Source organism: Notechis scutatus, chromosome 5 (assembly GCF_049901735.1).
Source record: "Notechis scutatus isolate UNSWTSFEM ecotype Mainland chromosome 5, rNotScu1.2, whole genome shotgun sequence".
NCBI lineage: Eukaryota > Metazoa > Chordata > Lepidosauria > Squamata > Elapidae > Notechis > Notechis scutatus.
The window spans coordinates 17,493,535-17,521,292 of NC_142013.1; the positions used below are offsets into that span (position 1 = coordinate 17,493,535).

Here is a 27,758-nt window from a genome sequence, read left to right on the forward strand (position 1 = left end):
CATGTCTAAGTTGCTGCCTAAAATAAGTGATGTAACAAGGGACTAGCAGTGGACAAAGAAAAGGAGAGAACAACTGATTGTGTTGTCTGCCCCTTCTGCCAAGTCTCTGAACAAATAAGTTTTCCACCATCCCGAGTCTTCGCAGCTCCCACAGTCCATCTTTTAATGGGGAGAACTGAAAATTATCACACATTGTGACTGCAATGTTACTCTGTCAATCTGTTACTCTCACCTGGAACAACTTAGTACAAACAATGACAGCACAGTGTTTGTTTCCCCAGCTCAGTTGAAGATCTAGCAGATTCTTTGACGAAAGCATGTTGAATTTGGTTAGATTTACATTTGATCACGATTTTTTCGGTTATGCAGATTTGCCTCTTTGCACATTCATTATTCAATATATGTCAATGCAAAAAAAACAGTATTCAGAAAACCCAGAAAAATGGGTTAATGCAGTAACGAAGTTACTTATGTTCTGTAACTGCAACTCAGGTATCATTTGCGGTGTAGGACATGCATCATTTTCTGAATTCAAGACTAAATTGTTTATATATTTACCAGAGAGTGTAACAATTTAATCAGATTTTGATAATTTTCTTCATTGCTTCAGGGCACAGCCATTCAGTTTCTCTATTTCTCTGTAGTTTCACTGCTAAGCTTCACAGACATTCATCATCATCAATAATTCTGATAAAATGAAGACAAATTATTTAGAGGAAGTAGAGAAAAGTGTGAATCTCTTGAAATTTTGGTAACTGGAAGCAGTGATTTAAATTATAAAGATGTATGAGAAGTTCCTAAATTCAGTAAAGCTAGATTTCCAGCACAAAACCATTGAAAACATTGCTAGAATTGGAAAAGTGCCAAGCAAATGCGAATACTTGGGGGATAATAATTGGTAGTTAATGTGTAGGCTCAGGATTTTTGCTGTTATGAACTATTTTATTATTACAAAGAAAATTTCTCATGATTAAAAAAACAGTTTGGCTTGGTGTAAGGAAGGATCCCACAGAACCGATTGTTAAAAAATTTGAATCCCACCCCTGAGTTTATCTATGTTTGCAAGGGGCACCAGATAGCAGTTGATCTACGACAATTCACTGCGGCCAACTTGCCATGGTCAAGGGACAAGAGTTATACTAATATTGAAGAAATAGTGGAACAGAATTATTAAACAAAAGGATGCCAAAGGCGGGACAAAATGAAATGTGAATGACAAAAATTAAAATATTTTTAAGGATTATTTTAAATAATTAAATTGAATTGTCCCATAGCAAGTTGTCCTGTGGTGAGTTGGCCATGGTGAGTTTTCCAGCAGGAAGTTGGCTGCAGCAAATTGTCCCATTCTGGATACAGTTACACTGCAAAGCAAACAAACAATGCCCCTCTTGCAAAGATTGAGCAGGTAGTCTTGTTTTAAGCCTTTTGATATTATTTTTCATTTAAGTGAGAATCATAAAGCTGAGGCTACCTAGAAGCATCAACAGGAGGATAATATCATGCTCACATGAAGTGTTTTAATCCATTTCAGTTTGAACAGTTTTATTTCTATGAACTTATGTAGAAAATGTTTATGTACTTTAACCTAGACTCTGCAACTGTTTCACAAAATTGTATATGGCTGCTGACCAGTATCATAATAAAGGTAATTATTTGATATTGAGGACCTGTTACTATAGGTACCGTGTATGTTAATTATGCACATACATAACACAAACCCATGAAATCAGTAGATGTAATGGTACACGTATCTGTTAGGCAACTATTAGACAGAATTAGAGCAGTCAGGCATATTACATTTTTATAATCGCCAATACAAAATATTATTTAAATTTACAGGAAGTCCTCATTTAGCAATCACAATTGAGACTAACAACTCAGTTGTCGAGCAAAGTGATTGCTAAGTGAAACTAAGACTGTGCTTATGATCTTACTTCAACTTTGCTTTGCTTTACAGACTTACAAAGGTCATAAATGTGAGGATTGATTGCAAAATTATTTTTTCATCAGAATACAGAATAGCACTGTTGTAAGGGACATTGGAGGTCTTCTACTCCGGGACTCTGTACTATTTTAGACAAATGGCTGCCCAATTTCTTCTTTATAGCCTCTAGTGTCTGAGTACTCATTACTTCTGAAGGCAAGCTGTTCCACTGATTGATTGTTCTTACTGTCAGGAAATTTCTCTTTAGTTCTAGATTGCTTCTCTCTTTGTTCAGTTTCCATCCATTGCTTCTTGTCTTGCCTTCTAGTGCTTTGGAAAATAGGTCTTTTTTGTGGCAGCCCCTCAAACATGGGAACACTGCTAACATATACCTCTAGTTCTTCTTTTCTCTAGACTAGACCTACAGAAATTCCTGCAACCTTCTTCATATATTTTAGCCTTCAGTCCCCACAATCATCTGTTTGCTCTTTTCTACACTCTTTCCAGAGTCTGAATATCTTTTTTATATTGTAGTGACTAAAATTGGCTGTAGTATTCCAAGTGTGGTGTTATCAAGGCATTATAAAGTGGTAGTAGCACTTCTTGTGATCTTGATAAGATCGCTCTGTTAATGCAGCCTAGGATTCATCATAACATCATCATACAGTTGCTGTATGAGTCACTAAACAAGAATTACCTGTATGCTCAAAATATAAAAAGAAAATAGCATTTTTCATGCATAGAGAAGTAAAAGCAGGTGCAATTTCTGTGTTCATTCCACATGGCACAAAACTTGTTTGCCTCTTGGCAGAAGGTATAAAATGCAATTATATCTATGGCAATTACTATATTTGCACATATTGTAGAATATCATTCAGTCCTAAGGGTGAAAATGTGCAGAGATAAGTGTTTCAAAATCTTTTCATTCTATTGTGTTGTTTCAAGTATATTATTTATCCATTATAGGATGTTAGCAGAAATTGCAAAATGCAGGTGTTTGGGGGAATATTCAATAATGCTAGCCTATTAGGTGCCAATGTGATGTTTTATTTAATTGGGTATATATTTCCATATAGCGATAAGCAACATGGTATCTTGGAAGATTATTAGATCAAAAGTGTTGTGGACATACAACTTTGAAATAGGCTGTCAAAATAGTAGCGGCAACACTAATAACAGAATAACAGAGTTGGAAGGGATCTTGGAGGTCTTCTAGTCTCACCCTCTGCTCAAGCAGGAAACTCTATACCCATGATGCCGAACCTGTGGCACGCAAAGCCATTTGTGCTGGCACACAGGCTGCAGGCAAACTTACTTCACTGCGCATGTGCATGCCTTGCAGCTGATTTTCAGTAGGTTTGGGGCCTTTTCCGGCCTCCCAACGGCTTGAGGAAGGCTTCTGCAGGCTTCTACAACAAGCTTTGTAGGCCGAAATCTAGCCCCGTTTCGTCACTTCTGGTATTTTCGGAAAAACTTTGGAGAATAGGTGCTGTTCTTTGTGGTAGCCCCTCAGATATTGGAACACTCCTATCATGTCACTCTAACCCTTTTCATTAAACTAGACATACCCAATTCCTGCAACTATTCTTCATATGTTTTAGCCTTCAGTACCCTAATCACCTTTGTTGCTTTTCTCTACGCTCTTTACAGAATCTCAACATCTTTTTTTATATTGTGGCAGCCAACACTGAATGCAATATTCCAAGTGTGGTCTTACCAAGGCATTATAAAGTGATATTAACACTTCATTTGATCTTGATTCTATCTCTCTGTTAATGCAACCTAGGACTGTGTTGGCTGTTTTGGTAGCTGTAGCACACACCACTGGCTCATATTTAAGGGATTGTCCACTAGGACTCCAAGATCCTCGTGAATATTATTGAGCCAGGATGCTTGCCACAGCAGAGTCAACACAAGATGAGCTGTCTGAAAGGTCCCACTAAGCCTAGGTATGTAGAACACGCTTAACATGAATTAGAGAAAAATAGAATTACTCTCATAGGCTATGGGTTCTAGTCAACAGGCATAACTTCTTATGATTTTCCCTTTAATCATAACACATATTTCTAAATGAAAGTTTCTTCCTACCTTTTCAAACTTGGAGGTCTTATTATGCAGCTTTAAGACAGTTTAGATAAACCATCTGCTCTTTACATTTCCCCTTCATCTTTTATCTCTTTATACAGCTTTTCCTATAACAAGGTTGGATGGCAATAAGGCTATACATAATTTACAGCCTACTTTCAGTATTTCTAACTTATTTCTCCACCTGTAAGCAAAAGCCTCTATGTTTGACAGATTCTGAATCATTATGTGTATAATGTTATTTCTACAATAATCTCTCCTCTTAGAGTTAAGTAAGAGCATTATTATCTTTGACTAGTGTCTCTCAAGCTTGTAGGAGGTTGTCTTCTCTGATTCTAGAGTACAAAGCTGCTGAATTCATCGCCTTCTTCAAGCTAAGTCAACTCTTTTTCCCATCAATGCTTCTGCCACTTTTTAGTTCCTCTATCTCAGGGGTGTCAAACTTGATTTCATTGAGAGCCGCATCAGGGTTGTGTTTGACCTCGGGGGCCAGGGTGGGCTCAACATCACTTGTGTCAGGGGTGCCTGTGGTGGCCCCAGCGCTCTGCCAGTGAAAACAGGCTCCTGAGCTCTGTTTTTGGCTGTGACGGCCTCCTACAACCGTCTGCCAGCAAAAATGGAGTTCGGGAGGGCTGCCTGCAGCCTTCCCGAGCTCCAGTTTTTCTGACAGAGGCACCGCAGGCTGGTCCTTTGCTATTTCCAGGGCAGCCCACAGGCCATATCTAAGTACCTCACAGGCCAGATCCAACCAGCCTTGAGTTTGACACCCTTGCTCTATCCTGAGAACATTTCTGTTTGTGTATATGGCTTATCTCAAGGGTCTTCAAACTTGGCAAGTTTCAGATCTGTGGACTTCAACTCCCAGAATTCCTGAGCTAACATGACTGGAGGAGGAATTCTGGGAGTTGAAGTCCACAAGTCTTAAAGCTGTCAAGTTTGAAGACCCCTGGCTTATCTGCTTAGGCTGGTTCCCTGATAGTGCTTATCATAGTACCTGAGTAGTGATCGTGTAACTCGTGCAGTGTTCTACTTGCATTGGAAGAGCCGTGGTGATGCAGCGGTTAGAAAACAGTATTGCAGGCTAATTCTACCAACTGATAGCAGTTCAAATCTCACCAGGCTCAAGGTTGACTCAGCCTTTCATCCTTTTGAGGTTGGTAAAATGAGGACCCAGATTGTTGGAGAGAATATGCTGACTCTATAAATCACTTAGAGAAGACTGAAGCGATATATAAGTCTAAGTGCTATAGCTATAACTGAAGAAGCAAGACAAAAAGGATCCACTTTCATCTGTCCAGACCCAGGGGAATAGTTCGGCCATTGATTCAACTAATAATATCTGATTTGTAATAGGGACAGACGGCATGATCTTGACTTTTGCCTGCGGGAGTATATAATTTGTGTGAATATTTCCGTCTTCTGTGACAAAGTTCCATAAGATTAGAGTGGCTGTACAGGTAATCCTCGAGTTATGGCTGTCACGGAGCCTGGTCACTAAGCAAGTGATCACCTCGCTTAATGATTCCCATCCCAGTCTTACTCATGCAGTCATGAAGCAACTGTGCAGGTCATGAAGTGGACATGGGGTGCCTTGGGGAGGAGCCTCCTTAAAGAAGCATTCCAAAAGATCGTGAGGAAAATCACCTGCTTGCAGAACGGCATGAAGCTGCCTTTGTAGGAAAAGCTAAGCCTCCCATCAACTGGGCACCTCTGTCAGAAGCTGCAGAAAAACAGAAAGGTAAGTGGGGTGCTTCTAGGCCCTGGAAGTGGCTGAGGAGCAGGTGAAATCCTGAAAGTTGCAACATCTTTACATGTACTGAGTTTCTCCCAGGTGGCTGAATTGTCTGGGTTGAAAGCAGGTCCATGGGCCTGGGGACCTAGTTAGAAAGAAGCAGACCCAAAGACTTAGAGAACCCGTTGGCCAGATGTGGCGGGGAGATAAGTAGGGGGACATTACAACATCCTTACATTCAGTCCTGGGGCGAATGACTGTTGGGGTGCTACAGCTGCCATAACTTTGAAACAGGGTCATAAGTAGCTTTGGGGAGATCCAGCATAAGTTTGAACAGTTGATAACTGACTATTCATAAGTCAAGGACTATCTGTACATTTCTACCTAAATCTGGTTAAAGCATGATTGTGAAAATGCAGCGCTAACTGATTTGACATACGTTGCCTGGAACCCAATTGCCCATTGCTGACAGTAAAAGAAATTCCAGATTACTTACTAAAGACTTGGTCAAACGAAGCTCGGTGAACTGTTGCTAGTGCAATGCAATAAAGCATTGGTGTATTATGAAGATAGCACATTTATTTTACTACTATGTTCAGTGAGAAAAAATGCATGAAGTTTCCCCAACATTTCAATTCAAGGAAACAGGGCCGTATTTTCTGATTGGTTCTATGCAAGGAGGACAAATGAATATGGATTCTAGATCAGTGTTTCTTAATCTCAGTAACTATAAGATGTGGATTACAAGTCCCAGAATTCCCCAGCCAGCTGACTGGACAGGAAATACTAGGAGTTGAAGTTCATATATGTTAAAGATGTTAAGGTTGAGCAACAATGTTCTAGATTACAAAATACAATTAAGCAGGATTGTATCTTTCTGGGGGGAAAACTTAAAGAGATATCTGAAGAAAATTGCAGATACTTGATTATTATTTTTTGGAAATGTTTTTTAAAAGCTTTCTATAAAGACCATGTTAAATGTTGGCTGAGAAAAAAAAGTGGCCAGAACTTATTTATTTTATCTCTTCAATTGCATCTTCATAGCTATTAAAAAGCAGTGTGAAATGAATGTGTTTTTTACATGGCCTGCTATATGTAATAAGGAATGCAATGTAGTTAGATTGTTTAACCAGTTTAAGCTTAATTGCAGAATAGACATGCTTAAAATTCTCATTTATTTTTCCATTACCTTTTATTTCCATTATTTCCCTTATTTGCTGTGAAATTGTTTATGGATATGGCTAATCACCTACTAAATAACCCTCTCATAAATAGCCTTTTTTAAAAAATAATAATAATAATAACTACCAGTGTCAGAAGCCAGTTGCAAATTCTTTCTTAAAAATTAAAACTTTTTTCTTCCAATAAAGATAAAATTTGCCCAAGATGAATATGGCTTTTTTAATATGCATGTTTTATTCAAAGGGAAATTGCTATGTCCAACAAATGTTTCTAATTATCAGTTGATACAGTACATCACTAAATACTCAGGGAACTGATTTAATTGAAGATTCTACCCGTTTTTTATTCCTTTTTGCCACACCTTTTATTCAGCATCCAGAGAATAATTTTCCATCCGGAATTCTAACAGGAAGAGACCTTAATGTGACAACACTAATCATTTTTTTCAGAAGGGTGTGGAGAACAAATTTATATCCTCTCACCAAGTACAGTATAGTACCTGCAGTAACAGAGTTAATAAGTATATCCATAAGAGAGGAGCATCCAGTAACTTGTGGGTGGTTTATATCTAATAAACTATACTGTATGCTGATTTTTCAATCAGTGATCTTTTTAAATATCTAAACAGGTTATTAAATTCAGTGTGAAAGTCTTTTCAGTAGGAGTCCCCAATCAAGGCACTGTCTGTTTATTAATAAATGATAATTTAGAGTATATTTCAGACTAATATCCCAATAAGACTTAAGAGTATTTTGCGGTAACCATGTTTCTTATCCTCCTTTTAATTTCCAATGGTTAATATACCAATTAGAAAAAGGATATGAGTATCTTACCAAACTAATCAGTATTCCAGAACAAAAATAACATATGAAATAACTTCTATGTCATGTGAAACAACCTTGTTCCATAAATACCATAACTAGCTGACCCTATCAGATTTCTTTGAAAAAAATCATGTGTCCAATAATTCAAAACAATAAGATGGAGTCAAAATCATTTTGCATGTATGTGTCTTCTTTCTATAGATTTAAAACTAAATTAGTAACAATTTTAAAATCCATAGAAATGCTAACATAGATGCAAAATGGTCTTGGGAATTCACTCTCTTATTCTATGGCCCTCTGTACTTTTGAAGATGTAATTTAATGGATGCCAATGGCAATTATAAATTAGTATTCTATGTTCATTGACGAGAGAGGCATGTTGGCCTAGGGGTGGAGCTCTCACCTCACCATTAGGAGGCTGCGAGTTCAATCCTAGGTAGCAGCTCTATCCTAGGTAGCAGCAGATACTTCTCTCTCTGGGCACAAAGAGAAAATATCTGCTGTGAACTCCATGTAGGCAACAGGAAGGGCATCTGGCCAGTAAATGCTCAGCTCCATTCGGTCGCCCTGACTCCACCTTAATTCAAGGGATTACAGGATCATTAAAAGAAAAACGATAGGTTTATTTAAAAATCTAGCACGTCCTTAGACCCTAATACATGGATCCAGTTAAGAAGCATTCATTTCTATTAATACACCTGCTACTTCTCCTTTTTTTTAGGGACTGTCAAAAATAGAGTTTGTTTGTCATTCAACACCAACATGTTAAGCTTTGATATACTGTAGCTATTCTGGTCATTATGTGTTTTGTGAATACTACACGTGGGTTGTGTCAACCCAGGTTTAGCATTTTGAATGAACTCAATATTATGCATTCATTCCTACTTTTCACTCTACACATTTGATGCTACATAGCATGGATGTCCTTGATTCTATATTACTCCTCTTAAGGTGGGAGCCTGTAAGAGGACGTCAAATGAATTTCTTGGCATTTATACCTAGTTTTCCAACCTTATTCAACATTCTACTGCATTACATTCAAAACATCCCTTAAAATAGTGTTTTTCAGCTTTTGCAACTTTAAGGCTGCATGTTGCTGGGAAATTCTGGGAGCTGCAGTCCACATCAGTGGTGGGATTCAATTTTTTTTACTACCAGTTCTGTGGGCGTGGATTGGTGGGGCGTGGCAGGGGAAGGATACTGTAAAATCTCTAGTCAGAAGTGGTATTTGCCGGTTCTCCCAACTACTCAAAATTTCTGCTACTGGTTCTCCAGAACTGGTCAGAACCTGCTGAATACCATCTCTGGTCCACATATATGAATATTGCCAAGGTTGACAAACACCGTTTTGGATTAATAGAAGCAAAATTCAGATTCCTAACACAAGGAAATAACTACATTTTAAAAAAAAGATTTCTCTTTTGCCGAATTTTCATTATTGTCTATGATCACTGAACTATGAATGTTCTGACTGGATTGTTTGCCATTCGCGTTAGATTTGATTTTTAAAAGAAAAAAATATAGCATATAGAATAGGATGTTGGGGTTTATTTTAAGCATAATAGAAAGAAAAAGGTTGAAATTTGACACTTCCACTACAAAGCAGCACTTCAGTGAGAATACTGGAAGGATTGAGTGAAGGTTGCTAGAATTAAAAGTACTGTCATCCAAACATTTAATTGGAATCCATAACATCCTTCATTTAGAAGCAATGAATTCTGGGATGAAAACAATTTCAGCCCAGTCTTTCCCTTTCTCCTTTCTCTTTGGATCACATACCTTAATCTGACCCATTGGATGAAACTAAACTCACCTAACGGTTTTCTTCTTAAATAACACATCATTAATACAACATTCTACGAACTGGCCTGTTGAGTTCAAAGGGTGGATAATTCGATACATTGTATGTTGTCAGTATTTCCTCACACTTCCAAAGCCATACAACTTTGAATCATGTGCCCAATTCTTCTCTTGGGAAATAAAGTTTTAGATAGCCATCTTTCCCTAGGACTTCTATAGATTATTGCTGCAATAATAATACCTACTCCAAATCAATGCTGTCGATTTGTATTTTATTTACCTCAGGTTTCTCCGCTCTGATATCCCTAAATGCAGGGGTCTCCAACCTTGGCAACTTTAAGCCTGGAGGACTTCAACTCCCAGAATTCCCCAGCCAGCAAAGCTGGCTGGGGAATTCTGGGAGTTGAAGTCCTCCAGGCTTAAAGTTGCCAAGGTTGGAGACCCCTGCCTAAATGGATTATAACATGGGTTATAAAATCTCAGAATTCCCTTGGCAGCAGAGTGCAACCTCTGAAGAGGCACAAAGCTGGAAACTTAGGGCTAGATTTACCAGACTCTCAATAGTTCTGACCACCTTCAGCCTACCTCAGTATCTTGTCCTGGTTTGTCATTCTGCCCTTAAAGATGAAGCTGGGTTGAAAACAGCCATGCTGGCTGAGAATTCTGGAATGGAATTCCTGATAGAAAACACCAGACCAGGGACAAATGTTCCCTGACAGAATGTAATAATAAGTACTTTAATTCTCTGTTCATTAATTCATACAAAATTAAACCTATTTTAAGTTACATTGAGCAATGTGAATGCTTAACTTAACTTCACACTAGAAGCTATGATATAAAACTCTCTGGAGATTTGCCTCCTATGTAATTTTAGCAATAGATAGGAAGCATATGTCTGGCTACAATAAAATAAAATAAACTCAGCTTCTAGTACGAAAGCAGGCAATTCCCATTGATGGAATTTAACAATGTTGCTGGTAACAATTAAGTCTCTTAACTGCTCCCTAAGAAGTTGAAAATAAGCTCAGATCGCATCAGAGAAGTTCATTATACCTTTTCTTACAAAATGCACACACACATACACACACACATACATATTCAGATTAAATATTGAATGTGTGTGTCTCTCTGTGTGTGTGTATTTTAAAATTGAATATTTGTTCTTGAGTTAATTACCATATTGGAAAAACATGATCAAATAGCTTTGTTAGAGTGCTAAACCATCAAGTTTATTTCTTTTAAAATGCCCGAAATGCATATTCCCTCCACAAATTTGCTTTCTCTTTTTTTTACAGGAATCTTGCAACATATGAATGAGAGGTTTATTTAGTGCATAGATAAAACGCTTTTTTAAATCCTCATTTCTTCTAACATCTTAACAGCTATGCAGTTTCTTACAAGATATGTTTTATCGTTTCAAGAAATGCTGTTAACCTGGCAGTTTTAAAACTGAATGAACAAGGCCTCTTGGACAAATTGAAAAACAAATGGTGGTACGACAAAGGAGAGTGTGGCAGCGGGGGAGGTGACTCCAAGGTTAGCTTCAATGTCACCAAAGCGGGTAAACAGAACTGTTGAGTAATTGGTGCGTCTGCTGTGGTTCTTCCTTCCTACTCGCCAGACCCAACGATGTCCTGTGGCACTGCGAATACATTGCCAGCCAACATCCAGATGTATGCAATTACTGTCAAAGCAAAAATATTTGCATCCTAACAAATTTCTTTTTCACCAAGGCCAGCTGGTTCGTCTTGAAGTCCAAATTGGAGTTTTTCTTGTCATTTTGGCAATTGCTCAAGAAATTCACTTTAAAAAAAAAAAAGTGAACCATTCAGGAATAATATCTATCTCCAAAGTAAGTTTCCTGAACCTGAAGATAGAGAAATGCTGATAAGTTAACATGTGGCATAGTTACAAATAATTAGTTTAACAATAAAGGGCTATAGGCTTAATCTCACCCCTAATTCTTTTAAAGAAAATAAATCCCTTTCATCATGTATCTTTTATCAAGTATTTTTCTTGCTCTAACATAATTCTTCGTTAGGACAGATTTGCACAATGATGCCAAAATGTCAAACTGTATGCTGTGACATCACAATGCATGCTCCACTCTTAACATGCTTGCGCAATGCAAGTATGGAAGGGATCAATTTTATATCACACATATCACCTGTTATCTTTGTTCTGAGGCTATGCATACTATGTTGACCCAGGTCAGGTGAAAACAGATACACAATCTATGAAATGCTAATCTTAGCTCTTAAGTTTGGTTAGATCTTGTGGGTGTCTTATGTTGTGTTAGTATTTTTAAACACAATTCGGTTCATAGAAGGTTGAATGTATTATGCAAACTCAGAAAAAGGAATTAATGACATCTGATTTCCAAAGTTTATTTTAAAAATTAAGCTCTATCCCTAAAACACTTTGAACATCTAAAATTAAAAAGTTATGATTCCCAACATGAATGTCATATGAACATACTTCTCCTTGGTATCATTTCAACAGCCTTGTACATTTATAATTCAATTTTTTCTTACTTTGCTGAATAATAGATCTTTACATTATATTATTACAAGTACTGATATTAGTAATCATTGAATTCAGAAACAAATCATAGTCTCATTTTAAAATAGTGTAATAGTTTAAGGCTATATATAAGCTGTTTAATTACTGAAATTCCAAACAAGCTACTAGCATAAGAAATTAAGGTAGATAGTAACCAAGCCTTGTACAAACCATCCCATATATCCTACTTTCTGAAAAATATAACAATTGAAAAAGACTATTGCAATAGATACATATTGTCTAAGTCTAAGTACTTTTACTCAGCTGTAGATCCCATTGAATTCAATAGAATGTATTTTTCATAAAATCTGTTTTGGCTTGCTAGCCTAAACTGCTCAGCTGACAATTTAGTGGTAGACTTCTTTTGAGGATAATAGCTAGGCATCCATTTATATGTTTAAAAAAATAAACAAAAGCAGAAAAGTTCTCAAACTATCTGACAATCCATTAACACGTATTAAGGATTATTGAAGCCAATAGTTTTGGGTTTACAGTAATTGCAGACAAATTATTTAAAACTTCACCCAGCAGGACGCGCCCATTACTTGAAGCGATGGAGCAGGTCCCATTGGTATAGCTGTCTCTGATCCTAGGCCTTCTCTGTACATGGTGTAACCACCACTGTGGCCTGTGCTCCATCACTTTGCCATGCGATTCTATGTAGTTTTGCTTGAATAACATAAAATAACATATATAATGTTATTTATGTTATTTCCCACGTGAAGAACTCCTGTAAACCTTGCCGTTTTGAAACTCAGTGAGGCAGGCGTCTTAGACAAGCTGAAAAACAAATGGTGGTACGATAAAGGTGAATGTGGACCGAAGGATTCTGGAAGTAAGGTCAGTTGCTGAAGTTCGGGGCCTATTGTTCTGTTCACGAGGGAGTTATTGGTCACTTAGGAATCGAAATAAGTCAGTTATTGAAGAACCATCTTGTTGAAGATGTTAATTTTGTCTCAGCTCCTATGGAACAAAATTATATTCCATTAATACTGCTGTAAAACCACTAATCAACGTTTCAACTCCACTTATACATATCTGCAAAAGCCACATTCATCAAGACTGCACACATTCATATACACACACAAACACACACACACACAAACAAACAGAGAGAGAGAACACATAGCCAAAAGCTTTTTCCATCAATAAATCCTTTCAATTTTAATCTGCCCAAAGTGTTTTTTATCCCCTTCCATATTCTGGATTTGTAGACATAGAATGCCTAGATTCAAAAGAATGTTGAATGATTTAGAATATTTCTATGAGATCTGAATATAGTCTAATTTTAAGCCATTTTCTCACTACACAGTACTGGAGTTCCATTCTAACTCTGTTATGGAGCCGACTGTTCCTCTAGAACACGGGTGTCAAGCTCGCCGCATCACGTTGTCGTCACGTGATGTATCGTGACGGTTTTCCCATCACAGATCACGGGTGGGCGTGGCCTGATGCGACCAGCCCTCGGGCCGAGTTTGACACCCCAGCTCTAGAGCAACTGATAGCTCAGAAATTAATTCCCCACTTTTTTAAAAAAAAATAATAATAATAAAGCCTGCCCTTATTTTTATTTTTTTTTTTTTTTTTTGGTAACACTTGAAAATCTAAGATTTTAAAGTTTATGTATCCAACATGAATGCTACAATGTAGGCACTGTCATCCAATTTCGCATTCTATAATTCAGATGAGACTTACTGTATTTAATAATGTACCTTTACTTTGTATTGTTATAATAATTGACTTTAAAGGTCATCAAGATCGATCCATTCACTCTTTTTAAGATTATTTGTTGCTTAAAGCGAGATCTACTAAGTTGGTTAATTAACAATGCACACTATAGTGTCAAATCCAAAACAACTTGTTATACAAAGAATTAAGGTAGACAATCACTCACTGAAAATGCTATAGCTTGCTATACCTGATATCTATACCAGCCATACCAAAATGAACAATGAATTCTAACAATATCATTTCACAATATGAAAACAATAACAGTGGCTAAAAATACACTACATTACCACTACACTAAAACTAATACACCCTTGTTTAGACTCAAAACTGGTAAAATTGTGAAGCACCGAACAAAGAACATTCTACACTTAAAAAAAAAAAAAAGCACAATCATGAAACAAAAACCCCAAATTCTGAAGTTTTCCACTCTCTACCTAGTGATCCAAGGAATGTTACTAATGTTTTTGTGGCTTTCCTGACTTTCACTTTTTATCAGATTGCAACTAACTGGTTAAGTAGGATTTTAATGAGAGCGGTAACAGTACTGTAGGACATTAGAGAGTAGCAGTTGAAGAAAAAGATTCCTTGTGCCCAAAATAATAGCTTTTGATAGAGAATGCATTTTGCTGAGTTTAGAAAACACACTGTAAGTAATATTCATTTAAACTGATACTTGACAAGTGTTTGGAAAACTTCTCAGATGTTTTGTTTACTCTGACTTTGGGCATCTAACAAAAAAAAAAAAAACAGTGTATAGATCAATAAGCTCATTAGTATTTTTTTTTTAAAATAAGCTCATGTCTAAGCCACAATTAGACATTAAGCTAGCTATGTTTGAGGGCTACTGCCTTTAATTGCATAAAACTATTTCACTATTACTGATACAGTAGCTAAGGGAGTCCATTTGCAAAGGGTTGGTTCAGCGTAGGTCAACTTTTGCATTTTTTTTTTCAAAATGGGTTTACATGTCTGTGTGTTTTAGGATGTACCAATAATTTGAAAGGTCTCTTTTGTCAGTTTGGCGCGTACTTTGTTAAAATTTCCTATTTATGTAAATGAAGCTATTCCTCAGACAATCCCCCTCCCCCAACCTCCTGTTTTTGTAGACTGCTGTTTGTTTGTGCTTCCAGCTATTTGTTCCTGGATTGTAACGCTTTCCCTTCTGTTTCCCCAGGACAAGACAAGCGCACTGAGTCTCAGCAACGTTGCTGGCGTCTTCTACATTCTGGTTGGCGGCCTGGGGTTGGCAATGCTGGTGGCTTTGATAGAGTTCTGTTACAAATCCAGGGCCGAGGCGAAGAGAATGAAGGTGGCAAAGAGTGCACAGACTTTTAATCCAACTTCCTCGCAGAATACCCAGAATTTAGCAACTTATAGAGAAGGTTACAACGTATATGGAACCGAGAGTATTAAAATTTAGGGGTAGGACTTAGGGCCCTACTACAGTGAGTGGGTGATGCATCATTTTTGTCATGCAATGTTGTGACCTGTCTGTTCAGTGTTGATACCTGCTTGCTTTTCAACAGAGCTTCCTCTTTTTGGGGAGGTGGGGGGGGGGGAAATACTGGTTCGGTTAATTTTGGCTGCAGATGTTTAGTCTATACTTATATGTTGCTAATAGACATCTGCATTGCGAGGATCTGTTAAATGCATCTATATATGTATATATGTATATGTATCTTTTGTGTGTGTATATACATATAGATAGATAGAGATGATACACTGATTTATTTTCTTTTTATAAAAACAAGGAACATTTTCTGCTCTCGGATAGATTGGATTTTTTGGTGAGGATTTAGAGCTTTGCAGAGAAAGGAAAAAAGTTGAACAGAGGTACTAGAAATATTTCCTTGGGCAAAGGGGTGGGCTTGCAACTTTTGTTCTAATTGCTGTTGGTTTTGTCTATGAAAGGATTTGACTTGAGAATGTTGGTTTCTTCTGCTTTTCCGCAGCTCCCTGTGGGATCTGTAGCATAGATCAGTTCTTCCCCATTTGCCAGTCCCTAAATATACTGACCTAAGAAATCCCCAAATTTTCATCCATTAAAGATTGCTGGCCAGCAATTCTAGAATTGTAATATCATCTGGAGGAAGCTAGAGTGAAGAAAGCTTATTCCAAGAGTTGATGTAGATAATTAGGTTGAAATCCTATGCATACTTACTTTGGAATTAGTCCATCTAGCCCAGTACTATCAATAAATCCCAGACAGGCATGTTTTCTACCTCCTTGGAGATACAAGGGCTAAATTTAGGATTTTTTTTTTTTGCAAGTTACACCCCTTCCCTTTTGATGCTGATAGCCTTTATCTCAGATGGCTTTAAAAGAGGATTACATATAATATAGGATCACACATAAAAGTAAGCCATGGATTTCTAGCCATGGTTGTTTGAACAAACCTTAATTACCTCACTTACAACTAACATTAAGTCATCATGGAGGAGTTCTCTTATGCTAAGACCCAAAATGAACCCTATTCTGGATGGGTGTGATGTTTGAATCCAACCCATAGGTTTATTACCCAGGATGGTCTATACAACCTTCTGATGAGAAGCAGGATCCCTCTGAATATCATTTCTAGAGGCCAAGCCTAGCTATAGTAGGAATAGGATGCTGGACTAGATGGACCATTGCTCTGAACTAGAAGAGCTTTATATTCTGATACGTTCTTATTTAAGGTGACTTGCTTCTGAGTAAATTTGCATAGGATTGGACTGTTAGTTAAGTCTATTGCATTTATACCCTGCCTTTGCTCCGTAGAGCTCAAGTTGGCTGTGCTTCGTTGACCAGGAGCATCACCTGCAGTTCTGAATGCCACTGCAAATCTCCTCAGTACAGGTTAGGTGTAGACGACAAGCGAAGCTGCAGACTTCACTCATGGCAAAGAAGCATCAATTTATCTCTTCTCACTTGCTGTCCCTCCCCACCCATACCCACCTCCATTGTCATCGATTCATTCTGGGAAACCTGTGAGAATTGCAACATAAAACTATGGCCCAGATCCTTCGCGTACTTATCTGTTCTGACCCAAACCTGGTTCCAAGAGAGCAAACACAAGACAAAGGCAGCACAACCTTTTAATATTTCAGCTAAGAATCCTGTTTCTTCACAGATAAAAGGCTGCTTCCAACTAATTAGCTCTGACAAGAAAGAGCTTTGCCAAGTTTTTGCAAGGCTGCCAAAAAACAACAGATAAGAAATAGTTTACAACACAAAGAGTCTTCAAATACCAACTGTAATGTCCACGAGGCTGAGTTTCAAAATGTCTTTGCTTCCTACAAAGAACGTTCACTGCACAGCTGCCTTTTATCTTCTTGAAGGAGGGGCCATTACCTTGTAGCCTTACTCCCGAGTCGCCTGTGCTGTTGTAGCTGCTCTTTCCTGCAAGCAATCCTGCGCGCACGCCCACATGGCACTGGCTCCTCGAGAACTTTCTCATCGCTGCTGCCAGCCCCCACAATCTCTGAAGGCAGCAGTCCACTCCCTAATGAGTCCTCACTCTCCTCAGCTGTCCGCACTTGCTGCCGGCTAACCACAACATTATCTATCTGTTTCACCTGAAATGAATAGAACTCACATCTCAGTAGACATGAACATGACTGTATGTGCACCAATTCGCCCTCTTAAGGTTGGACAATGGTAGCCATGGGCATCTGCAGGAAGGGGGCAAGTGACAAAACATGCATCATTGTGACATGGCCGTGCAAGCACCAGCCTTTATATGTGTGTTTGCATGTGTACGTACAGAAAGACAGAGTTTGCATTGTGACATTGTGATGTGTGTTTTGTCATTTTGGTTTTGTTGCGGTTCAGAAAGGATGCATATGGATCTAGAGGTGGATAGAAACAACAGGCTATTCTAGATGGTTTAATAAAGTAAGATTCTTGATTTTAGAAGCAATGTTTTGCAGATTGGAGACAGAACTTGCAGGCTTTCATTAGTGCTAAAAAAAATACTTGCACAACTTCTTTGTATAGAAATGCGCAATCAATCACCCTGAAGAGTCTAGGATTGATTGTAAGGTAGCAATGAGGCATCACACAATCAGTAGATGTGCTTCAGGATTGTTCCATAATAGCATTGCAAAGGACATTCAGGTACAAAAACTCAGTTTCATGCTGCAGCTGTTAGAGTATCTCTAGCACCATTATTTCTACAGGTATTTTAGTGCAGTCCTTCAGATAAGAACATGCCCACCTTAGTGTCATTTTACTCTAACAATTGGAAGTTTGAATATTAATCAGAAGGAAAATATTTTCTATTCAGATACAGCTTCATAGGAAAGTATTTTACATGGCTTGGGAAACTATGCCCATTGAGTTGCATCGTGATTTGCATTCTCTAACTTTTCACGGATTATTTCCAAGAGAAGCAGCTTCTCCAGAGAGCTGAGCCTTCAAGCAGATGTATCAAAAGCAACTAATGTTAGATGCCGATTAAAACTTTCCAAACCACTGGAATTTTAATCAGCTTCAGTTATGATATTGGCAAGTTAATACATGGGGTACAACCCCATGTGGCTATATCTTTCCCCCGCTTCTCATGTATTCTATTTATGCCTTTCTCCTTGTGAAATAATGTGTGGGAGAGATGAGGAAGATCCAGTCACTCATCTATAACATGAAGATATATCTGGACTAAACGTCGAATTTTATGGTTAAAGTTATTCTTGAAGGCATGGAGATTTTTCACAAATTACTACTGTGTTTCCCTGAAAATAAGACCCGGCCTTATTTTCTTTTTGGACCTAAAATAAGCACCAGGTCTTATTTTCAAGGATGTCTTACCCTCTTAACTTAGAACCACTGCAGCCATGCTTCCCATGCCCTGACACCTGTTGCGCTGCTGCCTGACTTCTTCTGTGGCCGCTCATGGAGAGATGCCATGTGGCTCGATGTGCCGGTGCTGTCCCTCGTGGCAGAACGTCATGAGGCCAGATGTCCTTGCACCATTCTACCACGAGCGGAGGCACCGGCGTGATGAGCCACGTGGCATCCTTCCCTGAGAGACAGCGCCAGTGCAATGCACCACATGGCATCTGGCCACGAATGGCCACAAGTGGCTGTAGAAGAAGTCAGTCAGTGGCACAACAGGTGTCGGGGCACAGGAGGCCTGGCTGCGGTGGTTCTAAGATAGGCGGGTACAGGGCGCATGGGGCAGCTCCAACCCCCCCCCCCATCCCTGCCCTAGCTTGATTTTTATGCCTGCGCGTCACTCCACCTCATACAACCAGATGGTGGGCGTGGCTTAAATAGGGCTTATTTTTTGGGTAGGGCTTATTTTAGGCACAGGCATGAAAATCAGGCTAGGGCTTTTTTCAGGGTAGGTCATATTTTCAGGGAAACACAGTAGCAAATCTGAAATGGGACTGAAATGTATTGGAATCATCTCTCTTACTTTTTTTCAAGTTGATCTCATGACTTTAATTTCCCTCAACTAATCATCGTACCTTCTCCCACCACATTTGACTTGCTCCTTGTCTTCTCTGGGTTAGGCGTTGCACACATAGTGATACCCACACATACGTAGGACTTACATAGTCCTGTAATTGTCACATAACTAGTAGTATGGAAAAAGCATACATTTATTCCGATTTTCATAATTCCATCCACACACGTTCTCATCCATTTTGCAATCTCTGTGCTATCCTGACATTTTGGATTCCAAAGTGGGGGAAACGATGCCTTGTTTTAAATTGGATCATCACGCCATCATGCTATCTCTTCAAGAAAGCAAGCATTTCCTGCAATCACAGCAGCCACAACATTTGCATGCCAGGCTAAGCATGGGATGTCTCCCCCATTTGAATTCAGATGTGATTCCTCTCTTAATTATTATCTCATGAAGGATTTGGGTATTTTGTTCCTCTAGCGCTTCATTGTTTCCATAATATTTTAAATCTTTCTATTGGCTAATCATTGTAGATTTTGGCTGGGGTTTAAAGAGTCGCTTCCAATGCCTTCTTCAAACTGGCATCCTCTAGAGCAGGGGTGTCCAACCTTGGCAACTTTAAGACTTGTGGACTTCAACTCCCAGAGTTCCTCAGCCAGCTTTGCTCTGGGAGTTGAAGTCCACAAGTCTTAAAGTTGCCAAGGTTGGACACCCCTGCTCTAGAGGTTTTGCACCACGATGCCCAGAATTTGCAGGCAGCCTTTGGAGAATGCCATGTTGGAGAAGACATTGAATTCTATGTTCATAGTACTGATATACTGTTGCTTGTTTTCCTTTCCCAGTCTGCAGCCTCTCTAGCTGCCCACACTGATCTGAAAAAAGCAGAAATTCCCTCCTGTTGTTTCTTTGGGAATAAATAGCCACTCAGGAGTTGCACTAGCAAGATGGGCAGTTATAGAAGTGGTCTAAATAAAAAAAATAATAGATAAAGTAATATGATTATAATGTAATATGGAAAACCAGGAACACTACAGTTGGGTCTGCAAGAAAGCCACATACCCTTTAGTTATCTTTTGTTTATGGAGATTCTCAATCCTCCAGGTCATGGTTGCCCCAAAGGTGCTTTTTCCAAAAAGCAAGTGGACTTTCTTGGGTTGTTTTTTTTCTTGAAAACATTTTGCTTCTTGGAAGAGAAGTGAAACATTTTCAAGAAGAAAAAAAAGCCAAGAAATTCTAGTCGTCTTTAGAAAAAGCACCTTTAGTCATCTTGGAACCAAGAAAAGGAATAGAATTCCCCATTCATGAAAATGTATCCAATATTTTCCTGACTTTAGAAAGAAAGAGAAGAGGGGTGGGGTGGGAAATCAAAGCTCCTTTGTTTTTGCTTTTGTTTCCTTTTGAAATTGAGAGATTTTTTTTAAATACAAAATAATCAGCTTTAGTTTACGGGCCTTTTTAGAAGCGTGGTGTTGCCACCAGGCATGAAAACCCTAGCAGTATCCATCAATCTCTAAATGAAATGATTCCAGGCTATGATGTTAGCCAGCTGTCAGTAGCAGCCAGTCATGAGGGGGAAAATAGTCAGAAAAAAATGACGGCATTAGGATAAAAAGTGAGTTGTCCTAATTATCCATTAACTGTCCATTGTCAAGTTAGAACAGTAACTAAGCATACGGCTGCTGGTTTGCTGGTAGCCCTATGATTCCTATACTGTACAGCTTCATTCTAAACCACTGCTGCAGACTCAGCTAAACCATTTTCCTAATTTATCAGTTAGCTGACGCTCTGATTTCAAATTAAGAATGATGGAGACAAAACCTATACAGGTAGTCCTTGAGTTACGACTGTAATAGTCACAGTCTTAACTAATGATGATCATAAATAGGTCGGTTATGTGACCAACTCAGTTTTTATGGCCTTTTTTTCCACAGCAGATGTTAAGCTAATTACCCTGGTCATTAAGCGAATCTGTGGCCATTAGGTTAATGCCACGATTAATATGCTATGGGTGAGATTTTGCTGAAAACTGCAAATAAGAGTGTTCAGCAAAATCATTGTAAAATGTGGCTGTATGACTGTGGGATACTGCAAACAGCTGGGAATGCAGCCTAGTTACTCAGGGGACCAAAATGTGGTCACGTGACCATGGGGTGGAAGCTGACCATAGGAACTTTGAATCTGGGTTGTAAGCACACACATCCCCAATTAGGTCCATCAGAACTTTGAATGATTGCTAAGCAACCGGTCATAAGTTGAGAATTACCTGTATTATTGGTAGCTGTGGATTCACAACATAAATAGGTTCAGGCATGGCCCATGTTATTATGGTGCCTGATGCAGAGCAGTAAATGGAATAGCTAGTATGATACAAAAAAGAAACAAAATTAAAATAACAAGAAACGGAGAAGGGACAAATGCAAAGTGCCTCACTTCACTTAGAACACCATTCTTCAACTTTGGCAACTTTCACATGTGTGGACTTCAATACCCAGAACTCCTCAGTTTCCATGCTGATTGGGGAATTCTGGGAATTGAAATCCACACATCTTAAAAGTTATCAAGGTTGAGAGGTTAGAAAAAAATATATCAAATGGAGGCACTTGGCTTGGTAACTGTATGCATGGAAAAGATCTTAAGAGTTGACACAAAAAAATACAAACATAAGTTTAGGTTGCATCAATAGAAATATAATTTCTAAGTTACAGGCAGGAAATTTCTCATTTGTTATTCCTTAGTCAGACTTTACATCAAATGTACATTCAGTTCTGGGCGCCACAAGAAGGAATCATTCAGAAAAAACACATACAAAGAATGAAAATAAGGATGATTAGGGGCCTGGGGACTAAACACTAGAAGGAAAAACAGTAATGTTTAACCCTAAAAATAAAAGAGGAAGTGGAGTGTATCGGCACTTTTCCTGAAAGCATGTCATAGGAAGAAAGTCACAATCTAGTGCTCTTAATGAAGATTTTATTTGAATGTTAGGAAAGAAAAGCTATAGAGCAGGGGTCCCCAACCACCGGTCCGCGGACCGGTACCGGTCCACGGAACAAGTCCTACCGGGCTGCTGGCTTGCTGGGCGCCGCCATCTTTTTTTGATGAAAACGTGCTTCCGGTGAGCTTTTCCGGTAGAAAGCTCACCGGAAGCACGTTTCATCAAAAAAGATGGCGGCGCAGCGCTCCGTGAGCTTTTCTGGGTAGAAAGCTCACCGGAAGCACGTTTTCATCAAAAAAAGATGGCGGTGCCCAGCTGATGCCGGTACCGGGCCGCGGCGCCCAGCTGATGCCGGTACCGGGCCGCGGCGTAAAAAAGGTCGGGGATCACTGCTATAGAGCAAGAGTAATTTGACAGTAGTCAAGAAAATTGGTGAACTTAGCATCACTGGTTTTATTCATGCAAGCTTCTTTAGACATTTTTTGAAAAAGATGCCTTAATTGGGATTCCAACATTGAGGAGAGTTTTAGACTCAATTCCCACAGAACCTCGTTCAATTATAGTTCTAGAAGTGGCAGCATATAGAATTCATTGAAGTCAAACCGCGGAGTAACTAAAGGCAGCTAAATTATTTTTGGCCCATGAGTTGAAGATGCTCACAAGACCCTCTCAGTAGTAAAAAAAAATGTAATGATAAACAAAATAGGTAATACATGGTAGCTCTTTCAAATTTGATTGATTTCAAAATAGTAAGGCTGGAGTTCAATTAATTAAGAGCAACCAACAAAGCAATTTTTAAGTTCTTGCTTGGTTTTACACTAAAATCATAGCACACAGCAACTTGATCACTTGGTCCCACTTGCTACATTGCAATTAGCTATGTGGGGATTTTTAAAGGTTTGCTTTAAACAGACAACAACTAACTGCTTTTAAATATATCGCAGAGAGAAAAACGTAAGCAATAAGTTCAATAATAAATGATAGTAAACAAAGCAAAATGAAACAGGCCAGAAAATAACCAAATCAAAAACAAAGAAGTAAAAAGTTAATAATTATTTATTCCTTTATTTATTATTATTTATTTATTATGCCACTCATCCTACTGCAAATATTTGTTGTTCAATAACTGTTGAATTATTCTTACCTGAGGTCATACAGAACTAATTTATCCTACCTTAATCTGCTGAATACAACTTTCTGTAAAAAAAAATTAACTATTGTATAGATTTAAGAATGTCATAATATTTTTCTAATCACATAAATGATATAGGAATGCCAGAGGCAATTAAGACATGAGGACCAACTTGTACAATTAAGGGATGATATTCAAGTTTAAATAACAATTTAAAATTTGGCCAGATATCCCACAGAATTATTAGGTCAATTAGAGCGGCATGGTGGCTAGCACTGGAACTCTCACCTCACCATCAGGAGGCTGTGAGTTCAATCTTGGGTAGTAGCAGATATTTCTCTCCCTGGGCGCAATGAATAAATTATCTGCAGCAAACTCCACATAGGTGTCAGGAAGGGCATCCGGTCAGTAAATGCTCAGCTTCATTCAGTCATCCCAACTCCACATCAATGCAAGAGAGTACAGGGTCGTTAAAAGAAAAGAAAAAAGAAAGTTGGTTCATATGTGGATAATATAGACATGATTTAATTGTCTATATTGCCATTGAACAACCTTAAACATTCTAGTTTTGAAGAACTGAACAATACTGTAAATTGGTTTAAAACAGGTAGGGGTAGACTGCCTGACTCTACCATAAATGACCCTCTTTTGTGTGTGTGGGTATACATAAATATTTTTCCCTGCTGTATGCTATGCACTTGCTCTTTTTCATGTAATAAGCATCCTTGACCAAGATTACCAAGTCAGTGTGTTTTAATAGCATGCTTGGTTCAAGTCTATTGTTAATATTCCTTTACACTTCAGTTGCAGCCACAACTTTTAAAATATACCGATACTAACTACTTTCTTAGTAGAAAGGATCATCAAACATAATAGAAGTTTTGACCAAATAAAAGCAAGGATCACTCCAATCTTACAAAAAAAAACCTTCTGCATTTGATTAGAAATAACCACTATTGAATTTGATGAACCTTACACCCAATTAAACAGAATCCTAGGATGCCAAAGTTAGGGAAAAGCAACATTATTGGAGATGGGCTTTAAATTAGTTATCTGCAATGGATTGAAATCAGGCTTAGATTTAAAACAGATTTTTGGGAATTCGTGGGACAAGTTGTTGATGAGTAACTCTAAACTCAAAAGATTTAATAGATGTATTATTGTAGAATATCCATTCATAATTTATAGTAGCTCCTATTTTTAGAAAGTTCCATTTTCTGTACTTTTGTGTGTCTTAACTGAACGAAAAGTAGAATAAGAGAGCAAATGAAAGATTAACTCCCAATGGCTTCATTGAGAGAGATAGGGCTATATTTAATTCTTCTCTTAAACAGATGGAGCTGAAAAGAGCTTTGACTGAAACTTTGCCACTGAAAAATATAGAAAATGTGAATATTTTTTTTAAAAAAAACCCTGTGCCTCTGTAGACAGTATCAGTTTGATACTGTACTCACATTCACTAGCTCATTTGTAAGCAAGCGTCTAGCTCATATGACCGATTTTACATTTTTAGAAAGATAGAAAACAAAAGTATAAGGACCGATTGCTTAGGAAACTGGGCAACAGAGACACATTTTGCATTTATTACAGAGTCTTTTGTTAAATTTTAGTATAAATCAAATTCCCAAGTTGATATTTGAGAGCTTTATTATTATTATTTTTGTTGTTTTAAAAAAGACAAATTGCATTATTATTTTTATTATTATTATCACCACGTAGCACAATAATGCAGATGTCTACCTACAGACATTTTTGGTGTTTGCTGTGTAGTATCTTCCTGAGGAATAGATTCATTGTAACACTTCCTTTTCTTCCCTCTTTCCTTCTTCTTTTTCTTGCTTCCCAGCTGACCTTTTCTGAAGCCATACGAAACAAAGCCAGATTATCAATCACAGGAAGCATGGGAGAAAACGGACGCGTTCTCACGCCGGATTGCCCAAAAGCCGTACACGCTGGAACTGCAATTAGACAAAGTTCAGGATTGGCGGTAATTGAATCAGATCTACCATAAAAACCAAAAAAATAATCGAGTGCCTTAATTAACCCGTGTCAGTGACTGACGGGAATACAGCACGGACTGTAACATGACACGGGAAATGTCCTTGATGAACTTAGAAACAGGCTGAGTATGGGAAGGGCATCAAAACGTGTCGTCAGCAGCCAATGCGTGCATGGTCTCAGTTCGGAAACCCAAACTCAGATTTTATATCAGGAAAAAAGTTTGTGTATATGTATGTCTGTCTGTCTGTATAAATATGTGATATATATGCATATATATCTATGTGCATATATGTGCATATATATGTATATGTGTATAATAAATTTATATGCATATATATACATACACATACATACATACATACACCTATATAGATAGATATATATATAAAATTCATAATTTAGTTTTGTGGGGGGGAGGGGTTGGGAAAGACATACGAACAGCAAGAGATTTCTCTCACAAGGACTTGCCAATTTAGCGCATTAAAACTATGAGGAGCAGACTTGAGGAAAGGCTGTGCGAGTCTTTCTGTCAGAAAAATGGGGAGCCAGTGGCTGTAGAAATCAATGAACATGTAACCTGTGTCTCCAGATGAACAACATTATACAATGGGAAGAATATCCAGCTGTGGAAACAAAGTTTTACTAAACTGTGAGAAGGAAAAAAAAAACTATGTAAATCCTGTGAAAAAAAAAAGATTAAAAATACGTTCTTTTTCCTTTGGGAACAAAAGAGGAATATTGAAACATGCTTGCTTTTTAATGGATGTAAATTCAGTAGTGGAGAACACAATTCTTTTTTCTAACCATCTTAGGGAACAATTCATTGCAATAACTGATATAAAATGGCATCACTGTAATAAATTTCAAAGACTTTTTTTTACATTGTTGGCCCTCCTCTCATTTGCTGTTACCGTCATTCTGTTCCATCATTCAGTGTTCGACGGATTTGCATCTGTCTAACTACAGGAAACCAACAAATACGTTTAGAGAACACCATCAGTCTGCCGTGTAGAATCAAAGAGACTACGGGTCATGTTACCAATATTATTTATAATCTTGTTCTGTGTAAAAAAAAATAAAACTGTGGTTTTTGTACCCACCAAAAAGGAATAAAATAACAACTGTTCTTTTAATACCTGGAGTGATTTTTCTGATACGAGGAACGCATTTCACAGAGTTAAGACAAGTTATATTCACACCAAGTTGTGTATTAATGACATAAAGTACGAGTATTTTTTTAAGGATGGAAAAACAACAACTGCTTTGAACTTTGCCATTGATTCAGTCCAACACAAGTAAACATACTGATACCAAATGTGAGCTTTAAGGCATGTATACATGTAGACTGCTCAAGAGAAACTAAGCTGTGACAAGAAAAATATATATAATTTTATACCTTACATTCATTATAAAAATTAAACAGACATTCTGCATTTTATTTTACCCATTGCATCCCAGTGTTTATTGAGAGAACTACAAGGAGCTTTATTTCATTTTAAAATTCCACTATGATCAGAAAAAAGGTGTATTCAACTATTTCTTTGACTACTGAGCTTTCAATGGACCATAGTTTTGTAATCAGTTTATGTTTTGAAACCATTGTCCAGTGTTTTTTGGCACTTTTGCAGTATGTGAATGGAGAGTTATCAGTCAGAAAGTAAGAAATGCATAAATACTTATTGTTAGCAGTAGGGAGCTGTTGTGAATCTGGGTCTGGACTAATGTGACATATTCATAATTCAATTCCTTTATTGCTTTCTCACCAAAACTCCAGAAAAAAATCATTATCACTTGAACAACTGTTAAATTAAAGTGTGGAATCTGAGTTTGAAAAAAGAGACAAAGGTTAGTGATATCATTCATTGCTAGCCAACCAATATCCTATTCACAATCATATTCTGAAACCACTGACCTAGTTTTCCTTATTCTCGCTCGATTCAACTGCACATTTATGTATGTTTGTATGCATACAATTTTTGTTTTACATTGATGGTAATTTTCTCCTTCTCAACAGAGGCCTAGATAAAGCTTTCCAAAACAAAATTTAGAAAAAATCTATATCTTGCTTCTCTCTCTTTTTTCTTCTTCAAGTTAAGGATTTTTATTTTATTTATTTACAATTTTTGTAAACTGTCTCAGTTCTAACAGATAGTTTACAACAAAGTAGAAGTAAACACATTGAAAGAATATAAAAACAAAGGTTTATGAATCAGACTAAGATAACAGTGATACCTATGATGATGCCTACACTCAATTCAGGCAAAAAGCATATTGGAACAGCAATTGCTAGAGCCTTGCAAAACGCAAGAAGAAATACAACCAAATTAAATCCCAAGGCAAGGTGTTCTATAATATCAGTCTTCAACCAAAAAACCCTTTTGACTAATTCAGACATCATGTACTCTGTAAGAACAAAGGAAATATTCACTCTCCTAATAATGAACTACTACTACTAATAGTA

At 37.8% G+C, this 27,758-nt stretch overlaps 1 protein-coding gene across 5 annotated transcripts in view; it reads left to right on the forward strand.

The window, feature by feature from the left end:
• The window catches only part of GRIA4 (glutamate ionotropic receptor AMPA type subunit 4), a 273,775-nt gene extending 247,345 nt beyond the window's left edge, over positions 1-26,430 (forward strand). The window contains exons 14-17 of one of the 5 annotated variants that reach the window (XM_087966209.1): positions 10,969-11,083; positions 15,015-15,149; positions 25,143-25,283; positions 26,232-26,430. In XM_087966209.1, the coding sequence (XP_087822335.1) occupies positions 10,969-11,083; positions 15,015-15,149; positions 25,143-25,283; positions 26,232-26,309 (469 nt within the window). In that variant the 3' untranslated portion in view covers positions 26,310-26,430. Of the gene's footprint in view, positions 1-10,968; positions 11,084-12,834; positions 12,950-15,014; positions 15,263-25,142; positions 25,300-26,231 lie in introns of those variants that run through there. The other 4 variants (XM_026675626.2, XR_015749727.1, XM_087966208.1 and 1 more) reach the window with 4 other exon arrangements.
• Positions 26,431-27,758: the final 1,328 nt, after the last annotated feature.